This window comes from Nomascus leucogenys, chromosome 13 (genome assembly GCF_006542625.1).
Source record: "Nomascus leucogenys isolate Asia chromosome 13, Asia_NLE_v1, whole genome shotgun sequence".
NCBI classification, from domain to species: Eukaryota; Metazoa; Chordata; class Mammalia; order Primates; family Hylobatidae; genus Nomascus; species Nomascus leucogenys.
In genome coordinates this window covers 54802862-54815385 of record NC_044393.1, presented here as the reverse complement: position 1 = coordinate 54815385, position 12524 = coordinate 54802862, and the positions used below count along the sequence as shown (strand labels likewise).

Below are 12524 nucleotides of genomic sequence, written 5' to 3'. Positions count from 1 at the left end.
GGAAAATAGGCATTTTTAGCTGAAATGTGTAATGAGGTTAGGCAGGGAACATCAGTTGGTGGCAGGAAGAGTGTTCCCAGAGACAAGAGGTGTGAGGAGAGGGGGCCAGATGCTCACTAAGGAGAACAGAGAGACCATCTATGAAGCGGCCTTGGGCATCACGATGGAATGTTCAAAACAAGCACAAAACAAATGTTTAGACATCTGGCCTGAATTTAGAAACAAATAAGGGGCTTGGAGATGAGCCTCTGTCTTTTCACACTGCAGGCTCTGCACTCCAGCCCTGAGTACCAACCGAACTCCAGAGGGGTGGACTGGAGAAGGAGGAAGGCCTGAGCAAGCCAGTGCCCACATGGGCTGCAGCCGCTGGGTTTCAAGGAGCTTTCTATAGAAGAGGCAGCAGAGGGGTTCTGAAAGAGCCAGACCCCGGAGCCAAGCTATCTGGGCTTGACCTCAGCTCTGCTATTCACTGGCTGTATGACCTTCAGCCAATCCTCATCTCTCTGTGCCTCAACTTCATCAGCCTCGAAATGGGGGTAATAATAGTACCTGTCTCAGAGGTTGTCAGGAGGATAAAATAAGTAAATAGGACTGCAACGTGTAGGAGAACACCAGGCATCTATACACTTAAACACAGCGAGGCACTTCTCTGGCCTTGTGAATTTCAGCACATGGCAGAGAAGAAACACAAGCTGGACTGGCTGAGGAAAGCTCACCTCCAGAGGACTGAGTGGGTTAACCATGAATTACATAGTCATTCCCAGAGAGGACCCATGGTGGGAGAGGAGCAAGGCTCATAGCTGGATGGATACGTGGCCTTGGCTGGACCACTGGCTGGCGAGTATAGGGGCTTATGGAGGGCTGGGTTTTGCTCAGGTGGACCCTCTTGAAACTCCCAGTGGGCCTCCCTTCTACTCCCAGGAAAGCTGGAATCTTGGGGGCTTCTGTGTCCCCAAAAGCAGATTCCAGTGGCCAGCATCTTGGAAATTTTTGTCCACTTATCTCACTTGTATCAGTCTTTTCTAGGGTCATTTACTGATACTATACTTTCTCTACTCTGGAGTTATTCCCCTGCAAAATCATTCCCCTGTTATCTGTCTGCCTCAACACGGGAAAAATCCCTGTCATCTGGAACACTTGCTTCCTGCCCGCCGTCCTGCCTCACTGCAGTGTGTGGGCAGATCTGCTCTCTGCAGCACACGTCTTCAGAAGGACTGAATTTCAGGCTTTCAGAGCAAGCGTCTTTGAATCCACTGGTGAAAGGAGACAGCAGTCATCTACTGGTTGATGTTTGCCAAAATGTGGCCTTAGGATGGGATGAAGTGATGGCTCCTGGCACGGAAGCTCGTTCCCCCCGGGTGTACACCCAGCCTGAACAGCTCCTTTAAAACCAGAAGCAATTTGTCATCTTTTGATGCTCTTCCAGCACTATCCCTGTCACAGGTAGATAAATGAGGTGGCATATGGGTGTCCAAATGCAGGATCGTCTAATCCCAGCGGTTTCCTGTGGAGCCGTCACTTCTCGAGGGTGGAAAGCACAGTGGGGTGGTCCCTGGCTTCGGGATTGTAACCATAAGCATATTTTTTCATCGCATGTGCCATTTATATGCATGAAATGCTTTCTCAGAATCTCCCAGCTTCTGTGTCATTGATAGGTGCATTTCTCATTTCAAAATCCCGAAATGAATCATACATTTGTGAGCTCAACATCTCATGTCTGTAGTTCCACAGAATGCTACTAATCAAATCAATGTCTCAGCACAAGCCAACAAGCATCCCTGACTTAAAAACAGATGAAAGTTGAACTTTTTGTTCTAAAAAGACTTGATTATAGAAAGTCAGTGGGAAAGGTGCATACATTTCAGTTTCCTTCGAGTTGCATGCACTATAAGTGGCTTGAGAGATACATTCAGGGTTTTTTATGCAGCCCACATGGACTTTGAATTTGTTGCTTACATATACATATACATAATAAATAAAGCCACCAGGTTATGTCCAAGGATGCAATAGGCAGAAGAGGGCTCCTGATCTAGTTGCCAAAACATGGTTGACCTGTGATTCCTTTGTAAATGAAGGGTAAGCCTGTGTGGCGAATGAGCTCAGTCCCTGGGCACACCTCCTGCCTATGCCAAAGGGTTGAGTGTGTTTCTGGTCTGGCCAGACAGTTTTGATTTCTTCTGTGGCCATAGGTCACATTCTTCATCCCCACAGCTGCCAGATTAACTAGACATCCTTGGTCACAAGGGCCCAGGCTTGACTGGATCAGTTCAAGTTCATCCCAGATACAGGAAAGTCATCTATTCTGATAGTATTACAGTGAGTCCATGAGCATCTTTGAGACACCCTGAGAAAGGAGAAAATGTGGAGCATCTTCTCCAAGCAGGATCTGTTGAGCATGGATCGGATTCTTACACAGGCTACTAATGCTGGTGACCATAAGAAGTTTATAGCCAGCTCTTCATTATCTATGGTATTGAAGGAGAAATCTAGCATGAACTTTAAAATTTCAAAATAAATCCCACAGTTTAAGCTTTAGCCGGGGATTTCATACTAGAAACCTTTTAGGGGAGAGTAGTATTTCCTTTTATGTTTTCCCAATTAATCAGTAGTTTAATGAGCAGCAAAATGACCCAAGGGGGATGAGAGACAGCACAGGAGGATCATTTGCCTGGGGTTAAGAGATGAGTCTGGGTTCCTATTTCTGCCTCTTTCAGACTCTGTTCATCTGCAGACTGTATGTGTTTGCTACATCTGCTTTTTAGGATCGGCATCTACTTTGTAGGATCAGGGAAGGATCAAATGAGCTAATGAATATAGAGATATCCCAAGCCCAGCACACAATACAAATGAACTGTTATGACTTGTTTAGAGGTTGTTTTTGTTTGTTTGTTTGTTTTTCTGACCCAGGCTGGAGTGCAGTGGCGCCACCTCTGCTCACTGCAACATCCACCTCCTGAGTTTAAGCAATTCTCCTGCCTCAGCCTCCTGAGTAGCTGGGATTACAGGCATGCACCACCATGCCTAGCTAATTTTTGTATTTTTAGTAGAGACGGGGTTTCACCATGTTGGCCAGGCTGGTCTCGAACTCCTGATCTCAAGTGATCACCTGCCCCAGCCTCCCAAAGTGCTGGGATTACAGGTGTGAGCCACCACGCCCGGCCTAGACTTATTTTAAGAGAAAGTGGCAAGAACTCCTACTTCAAGGAAGATGGTAACACTGAATAGTTTGTTCATTAAGACAGACAGATGCCTAAGTGAATCTTTGAAATAATCCTGCATTTCATTCATGGTGGAATCTCATAATCTTTTTTTTTTTTTAAAGTCTAAAAGCCTGAGCCAGCTGTACGTGATATATTAAACCCACACATTTACTTACTTTAGAAAGGTTACTATTTTGAGAGTATGATCGTTCCTGGAAAAAAAAAATTTTGATGTGCCTCCTGTCCATTGAAAAGTTACATATAAAGAATAATTTCCATTCCTTGGATTATGTCTTCAGATTCCTGCATTCTTTTCAAGCTTTGTAATAAAGCAAGGGAAGAGAGTATTGTGAACTCCTTGAGGAAGACATTCCCTATCATTCCTCCACATTGCCCCAGAGTTCACCATGACTGACAAATAGTGGGTATTCAATCAATAGCTTATGACTGAATGAATGATTTGGATGTTTAATCCTTTAAGTCAGTGATACGCAACTTGTAGTCATGTGTCAGAATCCCCTGGAGAGCTTGTTAAAGTCAATTGTGGCTCCCCTATCCCAAGTTTCTGATTCAGTAGATCTGGGTTGGGGCCCCAGAATGTGCATTTCTAGCAGGTCCCCAGATGACGCTGATGCTGTTGGCCCTGGGACTATACTTTGAGAACCACTGCTTTGGGGTCCACTCCACTGCTTAGGTCCGTTGTGTGTTTTTTTTAATCTTTGCCAAGCCTTCTAGAAAATTGACATCTATCTCTGTCTGACTTTGCTCCATTAAACTGAGATTGATTTTGTAAAAATTACTAGGATTTGACCAGATGGAAAAGCTACCTGGATTTTTTTGCTTGTAGTTAAAAACTACGGCCAGGCACCATGGCTCATGCCTGTAATCTCAGCAATTTGGAAGGCTGAGGTGGGTGGATCACCTGAGGTCAGGAGTTCAAGACCAGCCTGACCCCATCTCTACTAAAAATATAAAAATTAGCTGGGCATGGTGGCGGGCACCTGTAATCCCAGCTCCTCAGGAGGCTAGGGCAGGAGAATCACTTGAACCCGAGAGGTGGAGGTTGCAGTGAACCGAGAATGCGCCATTGCATTCCAGCCTGGGCGACAGAGCAAGACTCCATCTCAAAAAAAGCAAACAAACAACAATAAAAAAAAAACACTGCATTTTGCCCCATGTATAATTATGAAGGAAGTGACTATCAGATTGCCACCTCCTGCATGGGTGTCTATGCTAGCAGGACACAGCTGGTTGGGGTGAAGTATAGTGGCCCGCCTTGCAGCATTTAAGCCAGATTGCGTCTTCATCCAGTTTTGGAATTCCCACCTAGTGTCAAATGCACTTAACGGCAAAGCTGAAATGAGACATGACCTTTTGCAGAAATTGCAGATGAGCAAAAAGGGCACAGGAGATGAGCATATGATACAAAGGGGAACATGATGTTTGCAAAGTCTTCTCGTGCTGGCTGTGGGCCTGGCTGAAGTTATTATGCCCCCAGGTTTAAAGACAAGAGGCAGCCTCATGGCCTGAGGAAGACTGCCCTCTGCAAAAAAGTCATTCTCCTAATGCCAGATGTCACTCTGGATGGCAGGCAAGAGTGGAACTGCAAACCCAGGTCTTGGGGAGCTCCTCCCTCCTCCATTCCCCCTTCTTGGGAAAGAGTCCTTGAGACTGTGAGGACTGAGTGGACACAGAGGGACGGGTCAGTGGAGGGGGCAACAGGGATACCAGACATCCTCAAGACTTCAGAAGAGATGAAAATAGAACCTAAGAAGGGAATTGAAGGGGAAAAGAAGACGAGAGCCTTACCCTAAAGTAGAAGAGTGTGTTAGTAACCTGTTGCCGCATAACAAATAACTCCAATGTTAGCAGCTTAGAACAACAAATCTGTGTTGTCTTGCACAGTTTCTGTGGGCCAGGGATCTGGGAGTGGCTCAGCTGTGTGGTGCTGCTCAGAGTCTCTCATGAGGCTGCAGTCAAGTTTTTATCTGAAGGCTTAACTGGAGTTGGAGGGCCCACTCCTAAGATGACTCCCTCACATGGCTGTTGGCTGGAGGCCTCAGTTCCTGGTGCTCAGTACCTTAGGCCTCTCCACAGCCCTGCTCACAGCATAGCAGTTGACTTCCCTGAGAGCCAACAACCCAAGAGAGGGAGGGAGAAAGTCAAAATGCCTTTTATGGCCTAGTCTCAGAAGGGACACGCTGTCACATCCACTCTATTCTGTTCATTAGAAATCAGTCTCTAAGTCCAGCTCACACACTACAGGAAGGGAATTGGGCACCACCTTTGGAAGGGAAGAATGTCACCTCAGTGAGACTCTTGCCAGGCTCAGAAAAGCACAACAATGATTGACAGGGCCTTTGGTGTGAAGATGAGGAGGGCTGCAGCCATTGGGGCCATAGGGGTGCACCTGATTGGGCTGAAGAAAGGTGGTTGGGTAGGGGAAGGGGCATTAGAAACTCTCCATGGGCTTGCAGCCTACCATCCTATATGGATTGTGCAGGCCCCTTCTCTCTTTCAAGCTAAGGAGTGACTTTGCTTACAAAAGCAAAGCCACCTATGAGTCCCAAGGCTCAGATTTGGTTCCAGAGAAGAGAAAGACAGGGCTGGGGGCTTAGACCCAAGCCTGTGCTGGAGAAAGAGCAGTACACAGCACTGTGCATCTCCTTCTAGGTTGTCCGCCCTGCCAGGTGCCCAGCAGGAAAAGAACAGGGATTGAAGGCAGAAGGGATGTCAAGGAGTAAAGGGAAGCTTCCGGGCTGTGATTCTCAGGAAAGGCATTGGGAGGGGGTGTTAAGCAGGAGGTGGAGAACCCCACTATTTTTTATTAAAATCCCACTTAGGATGATAGCTCAGTCCTGCCAGTAATGACAGCAGTCAGTCCTTCATGGCTACAGCTCCTGGGTTGCACAGAGTCCCCTCCATGGGGCGGATGTTTGTTTTGGCCACCCTGGCTCCATAAATGGATTCCATGTAGCAGTCTTCTTTTGAGAATGCAGAGCCATTGGGGTCATATTGTACTATGTCTGTTCTTATCTCCCCTATCATCCCCAGGGAATAAGCTAATCAAACTTACTGATGATTTTACACTGAGAAGGAGATAGCTAATAACTTGCATGACAAGTATTAGAATACAATGTGATGTGGATAAATTGGGTCCATGTATTAAGAGCTATAAAATGAGATTCTATCAAGGCATGAATAATGGTGCCCATGAAAAGGATTAATCAAATACCCCATTAAAAAGGTATAGGAATTCTGGCCAGACAGCCATTGTTTAATTGCACTCCTGCCCCTACCCCACCCCCATTCCATTCCCCCTGAAACTGCTTTCTACTAGGAGAAATATGGAAGAGAGTTTAGAGGAAATAATGGAAAAATTGGGACATACATTTTGATAGAACAAGATCATGAAGATGCATTTAAGCAAACAGTGTTTAATTTAGGGGGAAACATGGCAATTGGCATGAGTAATCATTTACAAATATAATTTCCAAAGGAGCCGTGTTGATACCATTCAGCAAATGCCAACAAAGCATTTACTTTCCAAAGGGAGAAAGCAAGACAACAAGAGAAATGAAGGCATCTCCAGGAGTGGACCAGAGAGCAGCCAAGCCATAGAGAAGCATCAGGTGTGAGAATGGAAAATGCAGAAGAGACGTACAACTTCTGAAAGATCTCAGAGGACTGACATTGTCTGGAGAAGGCTTCCTGGAAGAGGAGACTCCAGCAGAGCCCTGAAGTGTGGACAAGCTTCCATTCACTGCAAATTCGTGAGCACACTCTGGTGTCAGGATCTAGTAAGAAAATGGGCTTGAGCAGAGCAGGGGGTACCTGTGGGGTTCTTCTCTTCATTTTCACCACCACAAAGCTGGTCTAAGCTACCATCAGTTCCCACCTGGACAACTGCAAAAGCCTTCCAGCTGTTCCTGCTTCCACTCTTGCTCCTCTGCAATTCATTCTGCACGCAGAAGTCAGAATCAAAATCAAAGTTCATCATGTCATTCTCTTGACTTGTGGCTTCTCATTGCTCTTAAGCTAAAAGTAAAAATCATTATCATGGCTACAAAGTCTTGTGTGGTCTGGGCCACATCCTGTGCCAGGCTCCCTTTCATTTTCTATATTCCAGTCAAGCCGGCCTTCAAAATTTCAGCACATTGGGTCTTTCTGCCACAGGGCCCTTGCACATACATGCTTTTCCCTCTGTACATGTGATTTTCTTTCATCCTCGCTTTCCAAAGCTAACTCTGACTCATCCTTCAGACTGCATCTTAATGATTACTTCCTTCTGGAAGACTCCCCTAATTTTCACAACTAGATGAGCTCCCCCTTATATGTTGAAAACAAGTATTTCTTGTGTGAACATATGTGTTTAATGTCTGCCTTCCCAACTCAGCCACAAGCTCTGTGAGGGTGGGGACTCAGTCTTTGCATCCCTCGGAGCCTAGCATAGTCTCAGTAAATACGTGATAGCTGGAGCGTGACATTTCATTAGGAACAGTGAGGCTAGTTGAGAAATTATACCTCACCAGTATATAGGAGAGTACCATTAGGAATTCTTAATAGGATGAAAACCTAAATTCATGTCTAGACCCTGCCACCTGCTGGCTGTGCTGTTTTAAATAAATTGCAGATCCTCTCAGAGCCTGTTTCCTCATATATAAAATAATGGGGATCCTAACAGCCCCCTCATATGGTTGTAGCAGGAATTTAATTAAATAATATATGGAAAAGCATTTTTTTTTAACTGTAAAACCAGACATAAATATCCTTTGTCATTTTTCCCAGTGCATGGCACACTGGGTCATTAAACATCTATTCGATAGGTGGATGGATAGATGGATGGACAGACAGATTAACAGTTAGGGGGCCAGTATGAGTGACAAGAGGAGAACTTGGCATATGGAAAGCATGATGGAAGCCAGAAAAAGGAGAGACTTCCCAGAAGTAGGAGGAGGCTTGTTGATTCATCCACAGTGTCACATGCAGTAGAGCAGGCAGGAGAATGAGGGAGGGAAATCATTTAACCTGGGTAGAAGGAAATCACTGGTGACCTCCAGCTGATTCCTCCTCAGCCTTTTCATGTTATCTGGGCTTTCAATGACATGCCTTAATTGTAACTTAATCACTTTACTGATTTCTATCTTTGGGGGGGGGAAATCAAATTGATTTGCACATACGGCAAAATTGGTAAGATTACTCCAGCTGCTGCCAGCAGGTGCTGACAAGTGAAGAACTGAATGTCAGAGAATAAGAAAATACACTAAACATTTATTTTAATAAGGCCTAGAAACCTTAGTTATTTAATAAATTGCCATGGATAATTGGTTTCAGTTTCTAGAGTTGTTTCATCTTTAACTCCCTGTGTTCCAGAAGGAATCGTGCTGGATGCGTAGACAGGGCCTTGTGGTTTGAGACCTATCTGAGCTATCACACATTTCTCTGAGCATTTTCCTGTCTCTCTGATCACACCCCACTTCCTGCCACCACTCCCAGCATCCACCTGGAATAGGTCACTCTGACACACACACACACACACACACACACATATACACACACACACATACATTCACTATCCAAGCTGCCAGTCTTTTTATTGGCTCCTCCTCCAGCAAGGAGGTTTAAGCCTCACCTCCCTGCTGGGCCCTGATCCAGCTGGTCTGTTTGTATATGAACCTTGGGAGTGAGTGGCCCGAGCTGGACCTGAGCCCAGCATTTATCATCTCAGTGCTGACTCCCACAGAAGAAGGAAGACATAATGAATAAATGAAACCCCATGACTGTTTCAACATTCATCAACCCAGTACTCCACACCTGGCTGATAAAATTGGGTACCTGGATTTAAAAAAAAAAAAAAAGTAAGAATAAACTAGAAAAAAAGTCCACTAAATAATATTTTTATATAATTTAGTATATTTATTATATATTTAACATTTTCTGTGTAGTAGTTGGTGATGTGTTATATGGGTTTATGGGGAAAGGAGACAGCATGCAAGAAAATTTTAAAATGGTTCAAAGAAAGGATTTGAAGCCTTACCACCCCCTGCCACCCCACGGACCCCCTTCAGCAGGGATGGCTCAAGATGTAAAGCAGAATTGTGCCTGTCTCCATTCTCTTCCCCGTACCTCCCAAATCAAGGGCCTTTTTTACTGTCCTGTGTTCAGATGTTGAGTGTCATCAGCAGAGTGGTTTCCTATGAACTGATACACATCGTTTGCTAAGAAGGAAGGCTAAGGCCCTAGTCTATCTACAGATGGCACAGTCCTGAGAAGAACCAGCACATTCTACCCTGGGCAGTATAGGGAGGTACAGAGTAAAGACTTCACACACCCACCTGCATTCTGTGGTAGACCCTCATGGAAAAACTGGGTGGTGGCCAGGGAGGCCTAGGCACAGGCAGGGAAGGGCCCCCTTTCAGAGTGGCATGGCAGGAGGCCACAGAGCTGGAAGCTGTCACCACTGATCTGTCCTCCACTGGGCTACCAAAGGAGCAAACCCCAAAGCTCTTGAGTCCTTCCAATGTCGAGAAACATGAGGCTAAAATCTCCTGCTTCACACTGAAGAGTGTGATGGTTCAGAGCCGGGCTGGGAGCAAGGTTCACTGCTCAGCCAGCCTTGTCTAGCTCCTGCTCTGACTGAGTGTAAATCTTCTCATGTGTGGAAAATGGGTATAATCATGCTTCTCAGAGAGGTGGTATGAGGATTAATCACCGTTATGGACGTAACATACTTAGATTGAGCCCAGCCCAGGAGGAGAAGTGAGCTGATGGAAGCATGGAAGGCCCTGATAGGTTTATTCCCCTTGCAAAGTTCCGCTTCCCCTTCACATATCACTGCTGGGAGCCAGCCCAGCCTGCCCACCAGGAATTTCATTCCACCATAGCTCTTAGAGGCCGAGGTGGGAAACCTCAAGAAGAGAGCAGTCCATGAGGGGTTTTGGAGTAGGGACTCGGAAGAGAGACAAGGATGGAAAAAAGGCTTAGGGAAAACTGTGGAATTCCTAGTGATCCAGAGAGAGCCTGGAAGAAGAGCACCAGCCAGCTGGGAAGACAAGTACTTAGCCTTGAAACAGCAACTGTGTCCCAGGGCCCAGGCAGGGTGAATTCCAAGGAGTATCAAATCTTTCAAAAAGAGCCAAGCATGGTAGCTCACGCCTGTAATCCCAGTACTTTTGGAGGCTGAGGCAGGAGGATTGCTTGATCCCAAGAGTTTGAGACCAGCCTGGGCAATATAGTGAGACCCTATCGCTACAAAAAAAAATGTGAAAATGAGCCAGGCAGGGTTATGCATGCCTGTAGCCCAAGCTACTTAGGGGGCTGAGGTGGGAGGATCGCTCCTTGAGCCCAGGAGATGGAGGCTGTAGGGAGCTGTGATTGTGCCACTGCACTTCAGTCTGGGTGACAGAGCGAGACCTGTCTCAAAAAAAAAAAAAAAAAAAAAAAAAAAAAAAATATATATATATATATATATATATATATATATACAGAAAGGTAGACTAGGATGATAACTGAAAAAAAAAAGCTTTTGAATGTCTGCCTTTTTGGTGAAAAAGAATTCAAATTAATCTGGCTTTGAGAATTTAAAATGCACACATCATAATAATTGCATATACCCCAGAGCATTGTAAAATCAGAGTTGGAAATCTCTTACCATCTATACTCTAAAAGCAAGAACCTAATCTTGCAAGCAGAGTTTTAAAACTCCTGAGCCCAAGGAAGATATCAGTCTGCCTGTGAAATTTGCCTCCGTCCTTCTTGTGATTATCTTTTCCCTCCCTATCCCTATCCCCTTACCTTCTCTCTAGTGAACGTGAGCAGAGAGGAGCCCTCACCAACCTGATTTTTTTTTTCAAAAATACAATCCCTAGGAAAACCAAGGAAAGAAATAAGAATAGAGAACCAGCATGTGCTCATTTAGGCCCTCGGCCTAATTTCTTTTATTCCCCTCTATGTCTTTTTGGCCCCTAATGCTGTGATGCTTTTGAAGGTAGTGTTGGTAGCCTATTGGGTTTGAAGGAAGCCTTTTATCATATCCATCTTTTGGGAGCTTTTTTCCCCTCTGCAAATCAAAACAGGTATTTAATTCAGGCATATTTAATTTTAAGTGTTAAAAAAAAACTCCCATCTACTAGTATAACACTATTCATTTATTTTGTCCATCATGTAGGTGCCATAGCTCTGGAGCATATAATTTAGGGTTCTGGACTTACTGCAGGTACCTGGAGGTCATCACCGTTAAGTGAATGAGTTCTTTATTAGCCAATATTTGATCAAGCCTTGAAAATACTAATAATTATGGTCATGGGCCTGCCTGCTGAGATTAGAAAACAAAAAAATCTTAAAGCCTGCATTTCTTGCATAAGTAAATAGCCAGATTTAATCTTCCTTTCATCTGTGATTTATGTTTGTTACATTTGGTGAGCTTGGTTAGTGGTTTAGATTCCTTAGGTTTTTGCTACATCCAGGTTCCTATTATGCAATCATCTTTGATAAAAACTAATGCATACAACCCTGGACCCTAGAGTATAACATGATGCCAAATCCCTTTCCAAATGCGTTTCCTACTAAAGCAAACTATATTGAAAGGCATTAAAGAGAAGCATTCCCTGGTCACTTCCAATTGGAAATATGTATATTTCTTTTTCATAAATCACATTCACGTTTTTCTCTCTGTCTCATTACCTCTATTGTGAGCACTCCCTTTGCCCACATGCTCATGAGAAAGTGATTATGGTGGGTTGTGCCCTCCTTAAGAACATGGCTGGCAAACAGGGTTTTTTTAAATAGGTGATTATTTGCATCAAAATGAGTGCATTTGGGCATATTGGCATGCATCAAGAGCAAAATCCAGACAGTGAGAAATGCAGATTGGACAGCAAGAGTCTTCAACAGAAAAATTGTAAGGAAAAGAATGAGGGGGAAATTGGTCACTTAAAATAAGTTTAAAAGGCATGCAAAAAATGGGAGGACTGAAATGCAGCCTCTGACGATACACGCGTGGGCGATGACATCATAAACACACACAAGGACGCAAAGACTGTGGAGCCAGGAGTCTGCTTACTTTTAGAGGGAGGTGGGTGGCTACAAGCAGACCAGACATATGGAGTGGGGTGCTTGGCAAAGTTCTGTGTCTCCACCTGCATGGCGGTTACCTGGATGTTGACCTTCCCATCCCTCCCAATGCAGAGCATCTCTTTCATGTGGTGTTCAGTGCCCATGCTTTATTTTACAATACAAAGCTTTTCTTTTAATGAGTCTACTCAGGGTTCACGTAACCAACAGTCTTTCGGGAATTTCACTTTAGGGATTGGGGTCTAATAATAA

General features: G+C 44.7%; 1 protein-coding gene across 4 annotated transcripts in view; it reads left to right on the top strand.

Annotated features, from left to right (window-relative positions):
- The window catches only part of ATXN7L1 (ataxin 7 like 1), a 270468-nt gene that overhangs the window by 109155 nt on the left and 148789 nt on the right, over window positions 1-12524 (top strand). The window contains exon 4 of one of the 4 annotated variants that reach the window (XM_003268150.3): window positions 6753-6838. The exons of the other annotated variants lie outside the window; for them this stretch is intronic. Within the exon in view, the coding sequence (XP_003268198.1) occupies window positions 6753-6838 (86 nt within the window). Of the gene's footprint in view, window positions 1-6752; window positions 6839-12524 lie in introns of those variants that run through there. 4 annotated transcript variants of the gene reach the window in all.